Below are 21846 nucleotides of genomic sequence, written 5' to 3'. Positions count from 1 at the left end.
TCTGCAGTTTTCGTGTGAACAGGGCCTTCATGTCTTCTTTATCTTCAGTTGATTTCATCTAAAGCTGTGGCTGAAGTCAGTTGTAGTTCTTCAGTGATTCTGCTTGTTAACAGCAGGTGTTCATCACTAATGCTCAAACATCACTTAATAATCCAATAATTATCTCATTAACTTCTCATAACTGTCATTAAGCCGGGTTTATAATAGTAACAGTAATAGTACCCTGGTGTTTTATATGTCTGGAGTTTTACATCATCAACGAATGACTGTTTGGTGACCGTGAGCTGCATTACACGCGGGATTGACATGGCCGCTTCAAATAAATCTCTAACGGTAATTTTGGTCACGACTCGTCTTGAAAAATGAGGAAAATTCAAGAAGTCACTGCAGGACTGAGAGTCAAATCCTCGTCTGAGGTCAAATCTGATGGCAACGGTCCTGAATCGGCTGTGGGTGAACATGTCAAACTAACGATCAAAGACTTCAGATTATAGTCAGAATCAGAGGAATCTTTAGGGATTGGCAAAATTAGTCTCAGACGGCCAGAATTACTAACTTTAACACTCTTTCGAGAGGGGCCGTGTGTACTCTGAGCAGAGGGAAATGACATCTGGGGATCAAGCGGTGTGGACTCTCATGTTGGATTACTCGCTTTAGTTTGATCAAATAAAGTTTAAGCTGCTAGGTTTGCTACGCCTCACCTCGTGTCCATGAAGCATCTCAACTAACATTCATCCTTTTCAGATCAAGCTGATTCAACAACACCAGGCACAAACTCTCCTGCAATCACAGGTTCATAATCACATCTTCTGTCTATAATTGTCCTCAGTCTGGCCTGTCCGTCTCTGACTCTGAGCTCGATCTCTTCTTCAGTCATAGGGATTTCTGTCGCTGCAGTCGCTGTTCTCCTTCTTGCTCTTCTCTGGCTGATCTGCAGAAAAACAGCTGGTGAGATTCACATTTACTCCTTTACAACAATTAAAAACAGTTCAGATGAGCAAACAAACACATCACATTCAGAAACATGTGGATTATCTGAAATCTCCTGCTCCTGTAATGTCAATCTCAACGAGATATCAAGTCAACAATCATTTAATGCTTCAACAAACTCTGATTGTGCATAAATACTCATATTTCACGAGGCACTTGTTTTCAGATAATAAAGTCGGGACTGGCGACTCTGCGGTGAGTTCAGGAATGCAGTGATTTAGATTTGATTATTGTCTTTAAAGCTCAATAAAGTGTCATTCATGCAGTTGAACTGTTTATTCTGAAGGTCAAAGATGAGGATGAACATAAAGGGACGTATGAGACGATCAACATGTCCATTCCTCCTGATCTAAGAGCCGATGTGAGTCTCTAAATCATCAAACATTACGCTTTAAAAGCTTTTGTGTTATTCTCCATGTTATAGTGAGAGAGATGTGTGTTAAACTCGACTCTCTGTACGTTTGCATTGATGTTTAGGAGCAGACAGATGATGTGACTTATTCTGAGGTCTCTTCTTTCAACACAAAGCCAGTAAAATCACTGGATGTGAGTCGACGCCAGCACACGAGTTTGACTCTCAGATAAATGATGCTCTAATAATGGTAATAATAATCGCTGTGGTTCAAACATTGATGGACAGAATCTGTTCTTTCAGGATCATGATACCGTGACTTACGCTGCCATCAGAGGAAGAGAAGATAAACCGCAGGATCAACTTTACAAGAACAAGACCTTCACAAATACACATTAATGACACAGATCATGAGCTCATCACATCAGGAGCCGACGGGAAGATTTCATCCGGTGTTTGGAGGAATGAGTGTGTGAACGAGCAGATATTTGTTGAATGTGAATCATCATCTGGTCTGTCGTCGGTCAGAGCGCAGGATCTCCTCTATATCATCACCGCTACAGTAAAGATGGAGATTATCCGCTCTGAAAACCTTCATCTTCATCATCCTCTTGCTTCAGCTTGTATATCAGCGCTTTCTTCTACAGAGAGACGTCCGTCTGAGAAGTACATCAGTGTTTTCATTATATTGGCATAAAATAGTTAAAGTAATTTTCAGTGTGTATATGTTACGAAATTAAATGTCAGTTATTGCTTTTCTCACATGTGACAATAAAGAGCAAGACAAATCATGGGTTAAAGAAAAGTGTTTGTGTCCTCCATTCCTGTAGAAACACACACAACTAAACTTGCTCTTGTTAGCTGGAAAGTTGTTTTAAAATAATAAATTCGAGAGCTTGTAGATTTGAATTTGAGAAGAAAATATTGATGTTTGTGAACTGAAATTTACCCTCATAGTTCTGATGTGAAAGTCTGAATGTTTCGATTCACACAGACCATAAACTAGTCAGACGTTCCCAACTAAGACAAACGTGCAGCGAAGGGTTTATTATGATGAGCATTGCACTGACCTCGTACCGTATGCACACCGATGATGAGGAAACGATGGAGTCTGGTCATCTACAGCTTTCAGATGAGCTTCTGGAGTCGGGGTTTCATCCCTGTTATAGGAATTAAGTCTCATTCAGTGAGAGTCGGTAGTGATGAGTGAACTTCTCCATCTGTCCATTCTACACTTACTCCCCCGAGAAAATGTGGATTTCTCAGACCTACATTTCTGCATTTTAAGGTGTTTGAAGGTCATAAAAATGGTATAACAATAGCTTTAAAAGCATGTTGCATAAAAGATTACAGATTCTTAAATATGAGAATGAGGATAAATGTTGAAATGAATGATGAATGAATGTTTCTGCTTATTGTTGACACACAATCCATATTCCGATCAGGAATGGCCTTAATGAGAAATCTTTCAAGGATTATTTTGCATAGATGTTATTTCAATCAAACACCAGTGCAATCTTTTTGTGTCCAGAGGAAAATGAGCAATTTATATATTAGCATTAAAGATTGGTTTCAGCAACTTGTTTCTTTCTAAGGTTAGCTAATCAATATTTTTGGCACTAATCTGTTAAGTTAAAGTTCAATTGTTCACTCATAAAGACAGTCAATAATGCAAGTTGGGCAAACACAGACCGGCGGAGTGATACAAACGGTGAAAAGGCTGATAATATTCAAACACATTCGAGGACCACACAAATATATATTGTAAAGGACCTCTTTGAGAGTTTAATGTGTGCTTTAAGTTGGGTTATTGGTCAAATATTTGTGTAAATCTTGTAACTTATTCAAGTATTTTGTATGTGCTTTTGTTATTTGTATGTGATTGACTGGAAATTTGGTGCACCTGTAATACTGAGATTTGTCCTTTTGGTGACACCGTAGTTTTGCACAAGGGATGATGAACATTTAAGGGTAGCTGGCGGTGTGAATGGGGAGCGGCCGTGTGTTTGAGCCTACATGTGTGTATTTTATCTGAGATCTCGTGTTTTATTCATGAACTTGAAACTTGACGCCCGTTTATGACGGAAGAGGATTATCAAAATTTGTTTGCATTCCTTTGTGAGCGCAGCGAGGTATGATTGATCATTCATAATACTCTCCATATGTATGGTTTTATTAGATGTATAATTAATGTTTGTTTTGTAATGATGTTTGTAACCGTGAAACCAAGTGTGTGAAATTTTATATGTTTTCAATACAGTTTTCACGGTGCTATGGTGATGATGAAGATGAGTTGAGCTTCATGGTTTGGCGAACTTACTAAAGGACACCTTATGCATCAGTCGAGACTCTCTCTTTTGGATCCAAGGGCTATGAGTTGAGCTTATAGTTTATGTAATTAGCAAATGACATCTGTGTTAAATAGGAATATATTGTAATAATATTAAAAGGCGTAAAGATAGAGCAAAATATCTTGGTTCAATCATTGATGATAAACTTTCCTTCCAAGACAATGTGGATTTTATGGGCTACATAAGAAAACTAGACAGCGTTTAAGTCTACTTAAGAAGTTAAGAAATCTTAACCATTGTTTATAGATCAATGATTGAAAGTGTTTTAACTTATAATGTTGTTTCATGGTATTACAGTGAAACAGAAGAATGAACTAACACGAGTAATCAATGAAGCAAATAAGATCATCGGCCAAAAACAGCACATTACAAGAGCTATTCACATTTTTTTTTTTGAAGAAAAGGGCATTATCAATATATTCAGCCCAGACTCATCCCCTCCATTCCTGCTTCGAGATCCTTCCTTCGGGGCGCAGGCTTATCCCTAATGTTTCAGAAACCTGAAAAGTGACCTTAACCCGACCATAACCCGAAAACTGGCTGCATGTAAACGTAGTCATTGTCTGTTTCTCCCTATTTGATCCCCTTGTGTTTGCTGTCCTGTGCCATGTCTATACCTTGTGAGTAGCTTGTCTTAACGAAGTTGTGATCTTGTAAAATCCTGTCTTGTTCCTGTATAGTTTAATGTCAAAGTCTAGTGTTATTAGTCTTTATTTTCCCGACCAGTGTTGTTTGCCCCCTCGTGGGTTTTGTTTTCCCAGTTTTCTGTTATCAATAAACGTTGTGTGTTTGCGTACTTTCTGCAATTGGGTTCATCTGCTATCCACATAACAGTGTGTATTAATTATTTATTTCTTATGTGGTTTGTAACGTGGTGGTTGTGCCAGTGTCAAAGATGAATTTCTGTCCAGTACATCTGAACAGACAATGAAGTTAATCAAATCAAATCCGCATTCATGTTATTATATGCCTATATATATAGATGTCAGTCGGATATGGACTTGATTTATGGTAATTGAGAATGAACGTGCACGCGCATCCCATTTACGACAGGTTGGAATTCATTAACACACACATTTCACTATGACATCTGACGTTTACGATGTATTTGTAAATCATGAGAAGAGTTTTCGGAAGGGTCTCTTTACGCGCAAATCACTCTCATATTTACTCATATTTACATATTTATGAATGAGACTCACTGTGAGGAACTGCAGCCACTCCGGCCAACGGTGACGTCACGCGCATACCCTCTATTTATAATTAATGAACATTGAATCTCAGAATTTATTCACCCTTTTCTCATGGTTTCTCAATATACAAGTATAGAGTAGAAAAGCAATAATTCTAATCATTTGCTCAGTGACAACATGCCCCGCCTGCACAACTGGGACAAAGTTCTCTTCAATATAGGATTTAAACCCGGCTAGTCTGTCTTCTGCTGTCACACCAGCATTCAAGAACTATCTCAAGATATAAGATAAAATAATATCAGACTTGTTTAAAATTAACACAAGAAACTTCCTTTTGCTATGGTTAAATAAATGTTCAGTAATATCTTAAATACATAGGCTATATATTTTTAAAATTCTATAGTGTTGATATGGCAACTAGAAAATTCGTCCGCTAAACTCCATAATGTGTCGTGTTTCAAATCAATGCCAGTTGGAACTCCTAATCAAATGATAACATTAATTACTGCCAGGTGGTGGTTAATTAATTGGATTAACGAGATGAATGCGTTCCTGATAGATTAGAGTCTGAAGAGTGGCTTGATAAGGGTTAGTCTTGGCTGATCTGTCCTCATGGCTGTGAGGGAGATTTGTGTTTGGAAGAAGCTCATTTTCACTCTTTTTCTCTTTGCTGTTGATGGACTTAAGAACCAGGTCAGTACCATTAGGCTTTGAAGTGAACAGAAGCATTCTGTTTTTATGTTGGAGTTGTTTCCTAAACTTTACAGATGGTGAAAATAAGCTTTGTGAACCATTGAAGCTTTCCTTCAACACCATTACTACTCTTGGTTTGTTTGCCATCCAGTGATCAAATGGATGATGGTCCTGTTTTGTTTTTTCTGCTTTGCTTTGTTTCTGGTTTAGATTAGGTGAGCTATTGGCTGATCTGAACCATATACTCTTTATCATCTTTACAGGACATCCACTTTAAGCCACAAAGTTGATATTCTTCACTGTTTGTTTGGAATTTCTCTTTCAGATGTAATGGTGTCTAAATCTGCAATGGTGTCCTTTTATGTTTGTAGTCGGCAGAGTCAGATTTGTGGACCTCCTGGTTCCTTATTTTGAACCTGGATAAATGCTTAATGGAAAGGTAAGCAAAATGTCATCCTTATCCCAGAAGCCTTCAAATTTTTTCCCTTTCCTAACCTTGATTATTCCTAACAGATATCCGTGACTCGTTTTGATAAGACTCCAGTTGCAAACAAAGTGACAGTGTCGATATGGCTCCAGCAGTGCAGATTCTGGTCTACAGCGTTCTTCCCAGTGAGAATGCAGCTGTGCTCTCTTACCACCCTTGACTCCAGCGTGGACCATCGGCCATTCGGCCTCCCTCTGTTGGACATTACATCTTCTTCGCCATGGACTTGCGGCCCATTCACTGCCCTACGGCTCTCCACCTCTTTCGCCTTTGACTAGCTCCGCCCTCCCTCAGGTTCCACCTCCATCTATGGTTGCTGCAGCTCAGCCTCTAACCTCAGGATCGCTGCTTCCAGTTCAGGGGTCGGCGCTGTGGCCTAGTCGCGGTCGCCTAGGTCTTTGTGTCTCACTGCCTCATCGCTTCTCTGGCTACGTGGTGTGCTCCACCTCCATCACCTCTGGTAATCCCCTTGGTAGTGTTGGGACTCTTCACTTCATGACTATTCCATTCTGCGACGCCGCCGTGGGATGCAGCCCTGACTGTGGGCTGGGTCTCCGTCTGCCCTTCCCTGCTCAAGGCCATCTCCCTGGCTGTCACCACCACCTGCACCAACCTTTTTTCATGGTTCTCAGTCGTCCGTCCGCCCGAGTCGTCCGCCCGCCCCGTCCTCCCGAGTCGTCCGCCCGCCCCGTCCTCCCGAGTCGTCCGCCCGCCCCGTCCTCCCGAGTCGTCCGCCCGCCCCGTCCTCCCGAGTCGTCCGCCCGCCCCGTCCTCCCGAGTCGTCCGCCCGCCCCGTCCTCCCGAGTCGTCCGCCCGCCCCGTCCTCCCGAGTCGTCCTCCCGAGTCGTCCGCCCGCCCCGTCCTCCCGAGTCGTCCGCCCGCCCCGTCCGTCCGCCCGAGTCATCCGTCCGTCCCTTCCCTCCCATCCCTCCAAGGCCTTGAGCAGGGAAAAGCAGACGGACACCCAGTCCACAGTCAGGACTGCATCCCATGGCGGCCATCCGTCCGTAGCTGGAGGAAAGGTTGGTGCAGGTGGTGGTGACAGCCAGGGGGATGACCTTGAGCAGGGAAGGGCAGATGGAGACCCAGCCCACAGTCAGGACTGCATCCCACGGCGGCGTCGCAGAATGGAGTAGCCATGGAGTGAAGAGTCCCAACACTACCAAGGGGATTACCAGAGGTGATGGAGGTGGAGCACACCACGTAGCCAGAGAAGCGATGAGGCAGTGAGACACAAAGACCTAGGCGACTGCGACTAGGCCGCGGTGTCACAGAATGGAGAAGCCGTGGAGTGAAGAGTCCCAACACTAGTCTCCCAAGTCTTTGAGGTGAAAAAATACGGTAAGTTGTTGTGTAATGGAAGTTCAATGACAGATCTGAGGCCTTAATCTAAAGCGCTTTGTTTCTGGTTTAGTTTTGCCCAAGTTTGACGTGACCGTAAACGCACCGCAGACCTACAGCGTTGCAGTTATGGGACTGAAAGTTGAGTCTTGTGCCAAGTGAGTGATGCTTTTATTTTCTTGTCTTGTGGTTGGTCAGTTCTTTATCTTGTTATGATAATTCCCAGATGTACATATGGCCAACCTGTACCTGGTCAAGCCTTAGTGGAAGTGTGCCGTGATCCATTTCCATACAGTCTGCTTCATAATGTGACCGGACAGTGCCTGATTTGAAGACCAAATGCAAGACACATTTCTTGTAAATGTGAATGTTACTGAGGAGGGAACAGGTGAGCTATTGGCTGATTTGAACCATATACTCTATCATATTTAGAAGATATCGACTTTAAGCCACAAAGTTGATATTCTTCACTGTTTGTTTGGACTTTCTCTCGCAGATGTAATGGTGTCTAAATCTGCAATGGTGTCCTTGACAAACAAAGCTGTATATCTCTTGGAGGGGAGCAACTGGCCCAACAAACTGCTGTTGAATCTAACCACAAACAAGAATGGACGGGCTGCGTTCTCCCTAAACACTGCTAATCTTAAGGCTGATCTGAATCTGGTGGTATGACTTGTATTTTGTAAAAATTAAAACATTCTCTCGCATGATACTGATTAAGTTTTATCTTCTCCAGGCGAGTGCTAATCCAGAGGTTTTTTTATGGTTATAAATCGCCATACTTCACTACAGATACAAGGTTTGTTCAGCTTCTCCTACCTGTTTCTCCCGACAACCCATCGTTTAGTGAACTGACTATAGTGAAGCTCAATCAGCCGCTCAAATGTGGTGCTTCGTTTCCAGTGACCGTGGAGTATTCATTTGTTGGAGAGGCTGGTAGCTACAGCACTGACAATCAATATGGTGAGTGGACATTAGTTTTGTAGTTCAGTTTGCTGGTCTGTTTGTTCCACAACTTGCACACCTATGTCTTCTGTCAGGTCTTATCCAAAGGAGTGATCATCCTCCATGGATTTCAGACGGTTATAGCAAAGGCTGGTGATGCAGTCACAAGTGACTCTGTGATGTTCCAGTTGTCTGTCAGCGTCGATATGGATCCAGCAGTGCAGATTCTGGTCCACAGCGGTCTTCCCAGTGAGAATGTAGTTGCTGCTAGTGTGCCGTTTGACACCGATATGCATTTCCAGAACCAGGTACTGTGTGATGAGGCTATTTTTCAATTTGGGAGTGTTGGTGTGTCCTACAGCGTGTTGGTCCTTGTTCCAGGTGTCTCTGCAGTTTTCTACGGCTGTTCCTGCGGAGGGAAACGTTCTGATGGTGTCTCCTCAAGCAGGATCTCTGTGTGGTAGATCAGAGCATCCGGATCATGGAGCCAGGAAGACGTCTGAGTGCTGAAAGGGTGTCTGTGTGCCTCAATCAGGTTTTTTGTTTGAGCTTTTAATCTGGATATTTCAGTGTGTGGCACTTCTGATTAGAATGCCACTTTAGTTTACCCCAGTGTCTGAAGTACAAGGGCCTGAATTTTTATCGCAACTTCAGTGTCGGTATGTCTGTTAGTTTGATTCTTACTCTAGAAATTGGTACATGACTTAAAGATAAAATGAAAAAATGTAGTCTTGTGTTGTAATGGTCTATACTAGCTTTTGTTACTGAATGTGGTCTTTTAATATGATGGTTGGAAGGATGTCAGTCCGTCCGTGCGTGCGTGAGTCTTTCCGTCCGTGCGTGCGTCCGTCCGTCCGTCCGTGCGTGCGTGCGTCCGTCCATGCGTCCGTGCGTGCGTCCTTCCGTCCGTCCGTCCGTGCGTGCGTCCTTCCGTCCGTGCGTGCGTCCTTCCGTGCGTTCGTCCGTGCGTGCGTCCGTCTGTCCGTCCATCAGACACGAAGACCTAGGCGTCGCAGAATGGAGTAGCCGTGGAGTGAAGAGTCCCAACACTAGTCTCCCAAGTCTTTGAGGTGAAAAAATACGGTAAGTTGTTGTGTGAGGGCAATTCAATGACAGATCTGAGGCCTTAATCTAAAGCACTTTGTTTCTGGTTTAGTTTTGCCCAAGTTTGACGTGACCGTAAACGCACCGCAGACCTACAGCATTGCAGTTATGGGACTGAAAGTTGAGTCTTGTGCCAAGTGAGTGATGCTTTATTTTCTTGTCTTGTGGTTGGTCAGTTCTTTATCTTGTTCTGATAATTCCCAGATGTACATATGGCCAACCTGTACCTGGTCAAGCCTTAGTGGAAGTGTGCCGTGATCCATTTCCAAACAGTCTGCTTCATAATGTGACCGGACAGTGCCTGACTCAAACCGCAAAGGTGTGTGACTCCTGCCTTACTGCTTAGGGTTTTCCTTTTGCCTGTGCTTGACTTAATTGTGTCTTTGTTCTCCTACCAGATGAATGTCACGGACTGTGCCTCTCTTACTGTTGATGCGTCAGTGTTTTTCGACACCAAATTTGAAGACCAAATGCAAGACACATTTCTTGTAAATGGGAATGTTACTGAGGAGGGAACAGGTGAGCTATTGGCTGATCTGAACTATACTCTTTATCATCTTTACAAGACATGCACTTTAAGCCACAAAGTTGATATTCTTCACTGTTTGTTTGGACTTTCTCTCGCAGATGTAACGGTGTCAAAATCTGCAACGGTGTCCTTTACAAACAAAGCTGTGGATCTCTTGGAGGGGAGCAACTGGCCCAACAAACCGCCGCGGCCAATGCCCCGTACTCGGACTTCTCCAAGGCAAATAATTTATGCAGATCAGAGAGTTCTCTCCTCAAGTCCATATACAGCAGCCACTGAGGGCAGGACAGTTCTGCCTAGAGATCAAGACGATTCTCCTCAGCCCATGAGGGCACCGTCTGTTGATTCACGAGGTGACCTTCTGCATTCTCATTCTGTCAGTCACAAAGAGATTATCTCACTGACAATCTAGGAGACCTGAGACTACCAGGCTCGGCAACTCGGCTAACTTCAAGTCATCCTTTCTCTTCTTATGAACCAACACAATCCCAACACAAGCTAGCCCATCAAGAAGATGCTACATATCCTCAACCTGGTATTAGGCACATAGATAGACCACGTGGTTACTACAACACAGACCACTGAGGCCATAACTATATGTCCACTGACCAAAGAGATCGCAACCACTATCCCGCAGCTGTTCAGTTTATGCCTCAGGACTATAGTCAAGAGACAGCAGCTACGTATGGGACTTATAAAGATCATAGTCTGAACTGCAAACCCCTGCGCTATTTCCCTTCCACTGAACCATATGGTTATCAGCAACCTTATCATGGGATTCCAGCTACAAGTCCAGTCTATCAAGATGAGAGACTTTCTCCAAGGGTTACATTAGCTCACCATGCACATGAGAGACACTCAGACAGCTATGGTCAATCAGCTCCTAATCCTACAGACAAATCAAGCTTCTTGACCCCACGACAGTACGCAGATTATGCTCAGCCTGAGACATATCAGCCATACCACCCAGTGCGCCCTCCTTCTCTTCCATATCCTCATGTAGAGCCCACCTACAGAGGTCCTATTCCCACCATTTCTGATTTTTGCAGTGAAGATACCAGAGAGTTTGCATGACTCAAAATTGCACTGGAGAATTTGCTACCTACCGAGGCTACAGAACGTTTCAAGTACCAAATACTCGTTGATCATTTAAAACAGGAGAATGCCTTGCTCATTGCAGACTCGTACGTCAACAGCAGGTACCCATACACCAACACCATGAGGTCTCTAACTGCACTTTATGGTCAGCCACATCAACTTGCACTACAAAGAATTGCAGAATTGATGGATGGCCCAAAAATCAGGAGTGGTGACACTAAATCTTTGAGAATGTTTGCCCTCAATGTGCGTGCATGAGTTGGAATGCTGGACCAACTTGGAGCTAAAGGATGGACAGCTCAAATGTGGGTCACATGTTTCACGTCTCCTTGCCAAGTTGCCTCATGATCTTAAAGCAAACTTCAGAAGGTTTGTTAACCCCATTCAGAACCCAGTTCCGACACTGATAGAACTCAGCGATTGGCTTGAATATGAGCTCAGAATACAAGAGGATGAGTCACAGTACGTTAGTAATGTAAGCAGAGCCTACTCTCAGCCACCGAGAGAACAGCAAAGGAATTGCAAGCCGGTTCAACGATTTGCTACTGTCTTGGATGGTGGCGAACAGAGTAAACCAGCAAGTGTTACAGCAGTCAAGAAGGAGAAACTGACAAAGTACTGCCCCTTCTGCAACACTGTGCAGCATTACTTCAATCAGTGCGCTAATTTCAAACTGCTGAATCAAGATCAAGTGGAGTCTTGGCTGATGTCAAATCAGAAGTGCTTTAGGTGTGGCCGTGACCACCAGATCTCACAATGCAATCTTAAAGCCAAATGTGAAAAGAGATATTTAGAAATACTGCATGACTTCAATGCCAAAGGTAAACATGAAACACAAGCTTCAGCAGAAAACGGTTGTCTTGTGAACTCAGAAGTAGAGACTTTGTATATGGACAGACCAACTGCAGGCAGCAAAGCTCTTTTGAAGGTCAGGCAAGTGATCTTGAGAAATGGAGAGAAGGAACTTGACGCATACGCTATATTGGATGACGGATCAGAGAGGACAATGTTACTGTATGAAGCAGCACAGCAACTTGATCTTCAAGGACTTCCTGAAGATATAGCCCTCCGGACTGTGAGACAAGACATACGGGTTGTTCATGTGGCGGCTGTTTCATTCTCAGTAGCTTCTGCATTTCAGCCAAACAAATCCGTCACCATTGAAAGAGCTTTTACAGCCAAAGAACTGAGCCTCGCAAAACACACTTACCCTGTTAAGTTGCTGCAGAAGAAATACAGATATCTACAAGGTCTGCCCATTCCCTCAATGCAGCAGGCTCAACCACTCTTACTTATTGGCTCAGATTATCCACATTTAATCACAGCTAAAGAGCCAGTTCGTCTCTGACCTCCTGGCGGTCCTGCCGCTGTGAAAGCCAGACTCGGGTGGACTCTGCAGGGCCCCTCAAAATTCCTTGCCAGTCAGCTCTCAACACAACAGTGTCTATTAACCTCCACTTTGTCAGCAGAAGCCGAACTCTTCAACAATGTGCAGAAATTGTGGCAAATGGAAACACTTCGGTATGGGAGTGAGAAACTGATCACAAGATTAAGGCAAGACACAGAAGCGGTGCAAATCCTTGAGGAGAAAACAGTCAGGGTTGCAGTCGGAGATATTCAAAGGTATGCAACACCTCTCCTCTGGAAAAGAAATCTTCCACCTTTGCAATCAGCTAAAGAAGCAGTAACAGCCCATTTAAGAAGCACAGAAAAACGCCTTTTGCAGAACACAGATCTTGCTTCAGTGTATGTAAAATAAGTGCAGAAACTTGAAAAGGCAGGCTATATCAAAGCTAACACCAGAGGATGGAATCAAGGTCCATAGTTCTTAACTCAGTCAGTTAGTAGTTGGCCAAACAGCCTCATGATGTTGTAAGCGATGACATCCAAGAACACCGCAGTTATACTTTCCCTGGAGCGCTATCCTCCAGTCAAACTGATATCCCAGATATCTCTCAATACAATTCACTTCAAGATCTGATTAAGGCTACTGCTATTTCATACTATTTTGCTATAGTATGATCACGAAGCCAAATTAGTCAGAGTAGGTGGACGCCTCCGCAGATGTAAGCACTTGGACTCAGACACTCTACACCCTATTGTCTTAGATCCTGCTCACCCTCTTGTAAAGCTTCTGATTCAACATCACGACAACCTCCTGTTACATCCAGGACCTGAGTGTGTGTTCGCAGAACTGAGACGAAAATATTGGATCGTGAGAGGCAGTAAAAAGACTCCAGCGCAGCTGCTTTGAATGTAAGAAATGGCGAGAGAATCTCGAAATTCCTATGATGGCGGATCTCCCTCAGTCCAACCTTCGGTTGTTTCGTCCAGCTTTTTAAACTCCAGACCATTGGGATATGTTTCCTCAGACATAGCAGATATAGACCCAGTGACCCCTAATTCCCTCCTCATAGGACGTCCATCTTCTGGATTACCACAAGTTGTTTATCCGGAATCGGAAATGCTCAGTCGTAGGAGATGGTGCCATAGCCAGATTCTAATTGAAATTTTCTGGAAATGTTTTATACGGCATTCCCTCCCCGACTTGCAACGACGACAAAAATGGCAAAGAGAATCAGACAACCTTCAAATTGGTGAAGTTGTGGTGATTGTGGACTAGCAAGCACCCAGAGCCTTATGGCAAACAGGTACTGTAGCCAAAGTCATTCCCGGACAAGATGGACGAGTCCGCACAGCGGTAGTGAATGTCAAAGACAAAAGTTACACGAGGCCTGTGGCTCGTCTGATTAAACTGCCTGCCCTACCTGATGACACCAGCAAAGACTAATAAGCCTTTTCTCTAATTACAAATTTGTTAAAGAAATTCGGGGGCGGCTGTGCAAAAGGCTAAGCTTCAATGACGCTGGTGCCCTCTGCTGGACATTTAATTTGTTGCACTTTAGTATATACTTATTTCGGAATCAATTTTCGGACAAACATGTGGCACACCTGAACCCAGCAGTAGGGGAGGGATGCAGGTTTTGTGGAGAGGAAGAAAATCTAGAAGATTTGTTTTTAAAATGTTAAAGACTGGAAGGTCTTTCTGAAGTTTGTAATAGATTGTTTCAAGTTTTTGGTGAAGATTTCTCAGAGGAAGTTTTTATAGGGTGTGTGAAATATAATTTTTCAAAAAGAAGGAAGATGTGTCTGTTAAATTATTTAACAGGAACTGCGAAATTGGCAATATGGAAAACCAGGAAAAATCAAGGATTGCAGCATAATAGTATTAATGTTGACGTGATGTTTTTGAAATTAGTGGCTGGTAGACTAAAGATAGAATTTGCATTCTATAGTCTTGTAAATAATGAGAAGGGTTTCAGTGATATGTGGTGTGTTAATGATGCTTTGTGTGTTTATGATGGAAATCTGGTTTTGGAATTTTAATGTGTTTTTAATTATTTTTTTCCATATATACAAATAATGTTAATTGTTGAATATTAAGTGTTTTAAATAAAGTTTTGTAAACTTCTCTCTCTCTCTCTCTCTCCTCTGTTGCGCAATCTAAACTCAAGTGTGTTGTGTAACCATAGTAACTTTGATCTGCTTGAATATATTAATCATCTTTAATACATTATTCTGAAGGCTAGATTAAAATACTAAATTATTCAAACGTAATAATAATTATCAATCTTTTTTCATTTATTTATTTATTTTTGGATCCGGGGCTATAAAAAACACATCCGGGGCTGAAGCCCTGAATGCCCATGTCTAACGACGCTCCTGGTCTGTATCATGAGCAGTGAAGGGAGGAAAGTGCTTGAAGAATGGAAGACTCAGTTTGCGGTCAACGAGCGAGATGGACAGCCTTTCTGCTTGCTCTGGAATAAAATACTGTCAAATAATGTCAACAAGCATTTCGATACCACACATGAAACTCTTGACACAAAATACCCATCTGGATCTCTAGAAAGAGCTTTAAAGATAACTAGTCTTGAAAAAATGGCCTTGTTGAACAGAATACATGCGAGCTAGCTTAAAAGTGTCTCAGGCCGCGACATTAGCAATGTTAAAAATGTCCTGGCTCCTTGCTAAACACGACAAACCATTCAGTGACGGAGAGCTGGTCAAGAACTCACAATGTCTGTTTGATGACCTGAGCAACAAGAGCGAGATCATTCACAGGATAAAACGTTTACAGCTCAGCAATGACACAGTTACTCGTCGAATCTCTGAAATGTCTGAGAATTTGACAGAACAGCTAAAAACTAAGCTAGCTACAGCTTCAGCACTCAGTTTGGCTGCGGATGAATCGACGGACACCGGAGATGTTGCTCAGTTTTGCATTTGGGGGAGATGTGTGTATTCTGAGACTTTTGAGGTTACAGAAGATTTATTGGCATTGAAGTCGCTACAAGAACGAACAAGACGAGGACATTAATGAAGCACTTAGTGAAGCACATGCAAAGACATGAACGTGCCCGAACCCTCAGTTGTCTCCATCACTACCGACGGTGCGTCCTCAATGACGGGAAAACACAAGGGTCTCGTTGCTGAAATGCGGAAAATCTCCATTTTACTGTATTTGTGCATCAACAAGCACTATGGAGCAAGTTAGTGGATGGAGACTTCGTGGAGGTTATGAACACTGTGGTCAAGCTGGTCAACTTCATTCGAGCGCGGCCTCTAATGCACCGCCGTTTTATGACGTTGTTGGGCGAACGCACAGTGACTTGATGCTGGAATGACGCGCATCAAGTCACGTTTCCGTGCGCGTCTTACAGACTGCAACTTACAGTCGCAACTTCATTGTGCTCGTACTCCTTTTGAGCCAAATTTCCCCAAATTGGTCTGCTCCCGACAACATCAGGTGTCCCATTAATGGTAAGTAGAATTATACTCTCTAATAATAATAATAATAATACATGTAAGTGTAATCATTTAGATACCTTAATGCTCAATATCTGGTTAGTTTGCATTGGTGACACTAAATGTAAATGATATGCGGCCCATGAAACTTGAACTTAGACATAGTGTGACACGCTGAAAAAAACGATTGACAACCACACTCTGGGCTATAAGAAAACGCTGAACATTTCGACAGCATGTTTCACAGTCTCTAGACACTTCCTCAAATGGGCTTCACAGCTTTATCAGTGTTTTAATCTGTTCTGAGAAGAGCTATTCTCTGAATGTGTTCAGATGCATCCTGCAAAACCTCCATCATCTGGAAATCACACTGAATCAGTCAGGACACCCCTATGATAAAGTCCCATAGAGGCAGGCAGATGCCATTTTATGAGTGTTAGCTGGGTGTAGCTAACAATAAGCAGAACATTATAATCATGTGTAGAAACTCTTCCTGAACACATTTAATATCTGCTTTACAGACACTCGTGAAGTGTGTGCAAATACTCTCTGTTTCACCAAACTGAGCTGATGTTAATCTTCAAAATACCTTGAAAACTGTTTTAGAATTTGTTTTCTACAAGTTAGTCGTGGAAATTGGAAACCTTTTTAGAAACAAACCAATTGTACCACTAATGTAATATTTTTTTTTTCAAGATTTTAGCGTCATGCGATAAACTGCTAAAAGAAAGAAGTGAGAGTAACAGTAATTCTCTTGTGTGCAAAAGTAGCCAATAAACTGTTCAGATCAGATGTGTGTTGAGACAGTGCTGTTAACAGCATATGCACTTCTCGCAACACACACACACACAGAGAGAGAGAGAGAGCAACACTTCACTGTCATGGACTGATAGTGTCACTATAGCAACGGATGTCAAAAGTTCATCAGATAAGATGAAGTCAATAACCACAGGAGGAGCTGATGATGATTAAAGGAGGAGCTGTAACTATATATAATGAAGAGGAAGAGCTGTCACTATATCTAATGAAGAGGAAGACGGACAGAAGCAGAAATGTCTGATCAGTGTGATCTGTGTCTGCTGGGACTGATCATTCTCTCTAACAACAACAACTGCCATGTGAAATCTTAAACAATTTTCAGCACAGAGGTATAATGTGCATGAACACATTTTTTAATGTCTAAAACTTAAACTCCCACTCTTCAAAATAAAAAAAAGAAATAATAATGATCTTTCAATCCAGCATACTAACAGGACTGAACAACAACTTCCTTGAACAGAAATACGGCCTAGTATATTTTAAGAAGCTCTCGAGTCCAACTCACAGACAGACTGTTTTAATGGCTCTGGAAGCCCCAGACTCAATCTGAATAGTTATGCTCAGAGTGTCTCCCCCTCGATGTAACCCCTCCCCATTAAACTCTATGATAATGTGAAGGTGTGGGTGATACAATGAGGCTGATTGGATTACCATCTATACATGACACTGTTATGCTGATGAGATCAGGGATGGGGAATTTTTGGTAACGAGCTGAATCCTGTGCCTCATTTACATACTTTGTTTCAGAGTGTCTACACCTCTATGTAACCCCTCCCCCTTGTAAGGTATATGAACACAAAGTATTTTGCCTTTAGAACATTACATACGTAACCGAGACGTTTTTACTGCAAATGTCGAAATTGATCCAGTCAATTTGTTGATTAAAACCATTAAAATTAAATACAATTTATAAAATATTTATTTTCGGGGTCTTTGCACTGCACTAGCCTGAATAAAATAGACAAGTTATTGTCTACACTGGTTTTTCCAGCCTTTATCAAGCTCTGTTGGTTGAACATGATTTGCCCAATATAAAGTTGTAACTGTTTTTGCAGTTGTTTGTCTATTAATGTTTCTACTGTCTAAGGTTAATTATTATTGAATTAATTTTTTTTTTCTATGAAAAACTATAGACCTTATGTAGGCCCGCCCCTTTTCAGCGCTGCGCTCGTTGTCTTTTGTCTTCCGGTCTTTATTTTCACAGTGATCTTGCCTATTTATGAATGAACGGCTCGTTTTAAAATCTTCCTGGTCTACTGACATTTGTTAAGACATCTGCTTTAAACATTACAATCCCCATGATAACTTTCGTTAACTTTACATTAAGTAAATCCACTTCAAAAGCGAATTACTCCTGGACAGTAATGCCATAGAGATATAAAGAGCGACCGCAAGAACGGAAGTTCAAAGACAATATTCTAAAGATGGCGGCACCCTTGTTTTTAGGCCCACTCACATTTTCACTGCCCACCCAAAATAAAATTTCTGCCTACGATCGCTTCAAAGAGCGATTGAAACTCAGCCGAAACTGGGCAGCTTTACAACAGAGCTTTAACACTCTCAGATGCAGTCAAGAGGACAAATATCATCATTTAATACTTCTGTTTATATCATCATCATCACTGAGATATACTGTGTTTCAGGAACCAGTGGAGATGATCATGTGTTCATCAGTTCTGGTGTAGATGTCTCTCTGTCCTGTAATAAACATCTTTCTGACTGCAAATCAACATCATGGATTTACAAGAACAGCTTCAGAGATTCAGGGAGAGTTGAACTGATTACTGGAGGGATAAAGAATAAAGACACAGAGAGACATGAGAGACTGAGTCTGGAGTCTGACTGCTCTCTGAACATCAAGAACGCCACAGAAGAAGAAGATCATGGAGTATACACCTGCAGACAATATGTGAACGGAAAACAACAAGGAACTGATGCTTATGTTTATCTGCATGTTCTTCATGGTGAGTTTATGATTATGTGTTCAATATAAAAAGAGCAGATTCTCCCTTTAAACTCAGATGATGATTGAAGAGTCTGTGATTTGTGTCTTGTGTTCAGTTTCAGTGTCTTCATCATCATCATCATCTTCATCCTCACAGACTGAGATCAGTCCAGGCCGCTCTGTGACTCTCTCCTGTCAGTTGTATTTATATTCTAGATACTCCTGTGATTATTGGGTCAGTTCTGGGGGATTTAAGCTGTTGTGGGTGAATCAGGCTGGTGTTGATCTGAAGACAGACTCCAGATATCAGATATCATCATCATCATCATCATCATCTCCACGTCGCTGTATCATCACTCTGACTACAACACTCCTGGATGAAGATAACAACAGAGAGTGGAGATGTCAGCTTACTCAGAGAAATCAAGTCCAGACGTCAGTCAGATACACTGTCAAGTATTCAGGTGAGGAAACAGTGTTAGAAGAGCCTCATGATGTCAGGAACACTGAGGTCTATCAGTATCACTGAACCAGAACAAACTGAGGGAACAAAAGCTGCTTTGACTCTCACAGAAGAGGAACTCAAAGCGTTGCTTCAAACTAATGAACTGCAGTGAAGTCACAGTCCAACTGTTCACTCTTTATGTAATGTGATGATCACAGTTAAAATATGATGCTCATATTGTACAGTATGAATCATCTGAACTAACATTGATCTTCACAGCTCAAGCTGATTCAACGACAGCAGTGAATCCAGTCCACATCACACACTCTCAGGATCCCTCAACTATAAACACACACGTTTCTAAAGGTACATCATCACTGTCTTTCTCACATCAGTGCTTTTCAGTGCGTAATGCTGGAGTTATCTTCAGTGTTCACTCATCTAAATATGACTGTCATATTCTACAGGACCATTGGCACATTGAGTTGTTTCAAGAGTGTTTTGTCTTTGTCTATAATTGTCCTCAGTCTGGCCTGTCCGTCTCTGACTCTGAGCTCGATCTCTTCTTCAGTCATAGGGATTTCTGTCGCTGCAGTCGCTGTTCTCCTTCTTGCTCTTCTCTGGCTGATCTGCAGAAAAACAGCTGGTGAGATTCACATTTACTCCTTTACAACAATTAAAAACAGTTCAGATGAGCAAACAAACACATCACATTCAGAAACATGTGGATTATCTGAAATCTCCTGCTCCTGTAATGTCAATCTCAACGAGATATCAAGTCAACAATCATTTAATGCTTCAACAAACTCTGATTGTGCATAAATACTCATATTTCACGAGGCACTTGTTTTCAGATAATAAAGTCGGGACTGGCGACTCTGCGGTGAGTTCAGGAATGCAGTGATTTAGATTTGATTATTGTCTTTAAAGCTCAATAAAGTGTCATTCATTCAGTTTAACTGTTTATTCTGAAGGTCAAAGATGAGGATGAACATAAAGGGACGTATGAGACGATCAACATGTCCATTCCTTCTGATCTAAGAGCCGATGTGAGTCTCTAAATCATCAAACATTACGCTTTAAAAGCTTTTGTGTTATTCTCCATGTTATAGTGAGAGAGATGTGTGTTAAACTCGACTCTCTGTACGTTTGCATTGATGTTTAGGAGCAGACAGATGATGTGACTTATTCTGAGGTCTCTTCTTTCAACACAAAGCCAGTAAAATCACTGGATGTGAGTCGACGCCAGCACACGAGTTTGACTCTCAGATAAATGATGCTCTAATAATGGTAATAATAATCGCTGTGGTTCAAACATTGATGGACAGAATCTGTTCTTTCAGGATCATGATACCGTGACTTACGCTGCCATCAGAGGAAGAGAAGATAAACCGCAGGATCAACTTTACAAGAACAAGACCTTCACAAATACACATTAATGACACAGATCATGCCCACTGAGCAAAATGATGTCCAAAAGACGTCTTTTCAACGTCTTTGTCACAAAAGTCGGACGTTGAAAAGATGTCCACTGAGGGGCCGGAATGAAAGTTTTTATAACGTCTTTTTTTGACGTGTTCTGGACGTCTGAAAAAGGTGTTAATGGATGCTTCGTACAAGGTTAAAAACTAGTTCAAATGTGGCCATTTTCAACATTATTTATGGTATCATTTAGACAATTTATACTGTTTCTTGACCAAATAAACACTCTCAGGATGCATTAAATTAAAACTCAAGTTTATTTCAATGTAATTTCCTTACATTGTTTAGATGGTGATATTTATTCTATTTTGAGTCACCATTGTGGTGATCAGTGTTTGCTGTAGTTGGGCGCTTGGTCCCAATAATTAGTATTCTAGCTTTTCTTTGGCTGTTGTAACTGTGTGTTTGAATAACACCAATGTTGTGACAGAGAAAGCCAAGAAAATTGACTCTCATCAGCTCCTTGTTGTTGTTGTTGTTGTTAATGATGGTGATGATGATGATGAAATCAACATAAAGTGGGCATTTAACGTTGTGTTTAGACTTTTGTGTTTGTATCTGGAGTTTATAACCACCAATGTTGTGGAACTGCATTAGTAGCATGGAAGTTGGACAAAAAGCAAATTTACACAATGTTTTGAGAAAATCTACCATAGAGTCACACACAGACATGAAGATTTTGCATATGATTCACAAAAATGGTGACAATAAATAAAAAAATGCTTCATGCTGCAATGCATGATGGGTAGCTTTCATAGTACAAAACATCCTCGATTCCCAGGCTTTTTTGTTTTGGTTGTCGCCGTCGTTGAGAATCATATGCAAAATCTTGATATCTTGTGTGTGACTATCTGATTCACTTTCTTAAAACATATTATACACAGTGGTCATTATAAAGTTACTGGTCCAAATAATGCAGTTCTAAAAGGTGAATAATTATTTCAGATATAAAAACAGAAGTTTAGATGTTGTTTAATGCTTGCATTGCGTTGATTTTGTCATCATCAACAAGCAGCTGAAGACAGATGATCTTTTATTTTCTTGGCTTTCTCTGCACAATCAATGGTGTTATGCAAACAGTTACAACAGCCAAAGAAAAGCTAAAGTAAGAAGAATTGGGACCAAGAGCCCAACTAAAGCAAACACTGATCACCACAATGGTGACTTAAAATGAAACAAATATCACCATCTAAACCACATCTAAACAATGTAATGAGTTTTAATTTAATGCATCCCGAGAGTGTTTATTTGGTCCAGAAACAG

The 21846-nt window shown here is 41.7% G+C and overlaps 1 protein-coding gene and 1 long non-coding RNA gene across 2 annotated transcripts; both read left to right on the top strand.

Moving 5' to 3' along the window:
• Nucleotides 1-487: 487 nt before the first annotated feature.
• On the top strand, nucleotides 488-2201 carry LOC148981804 (uncharacterized). Its single transcript, XR_016155322.1, has 4 exons — nucleotides 488-792; nucleotides 874-1351; nucleotides 1468-1536; nucleotides 1646-2201. It is a non-coding gene; the product is annotated as an uncharacterized LOC148981804 (long non-coding RNA).
• A 14743-nt stretch (nucleotides 2202-16944) lies between these two features.
• On the top strand, nucleotides 16945-20540 carry LOC148981803 (uncharacterized). The gene is made up of 8 exons (XM_089129331.1): nucleotides 16945-17010; nucleotides 18339-18675; nucleotides 19381-19576; nucleotides 19620-19747; nucleotides 19956-19984; nucleotides 20076-20150; nucleotides 20267-20335; nucleotides 20445-20540. Exons 1-8 carry the CDS (start codon nucleotides 16945-16947, stop codon nucleotides 20538-20540), a joined length of 996 nt encoding a protein of 331 aa, XP_088985457.1.
• Nucleotides 20541-21846: the final 1306 nt, after the last annotated feature.

Source organism: Pimephales promelas, chromosome 3 (genome assembly GCF_988280905.1).
Source record: "Pimephales promelas chromosome 3, fPimPro1.hap1.1, whole genome shotgun sequence".
NCBI lineage: Eukaryota > Metazoa > Chordata > Actinopteri > Cypriniformes > Leuciscidae > Pimephales > Pimephales promelas.
Note: the sequence above shows the minus strand (reverse complement) of the source record. Positions and strands in the feature narration are given on the sequence as shown.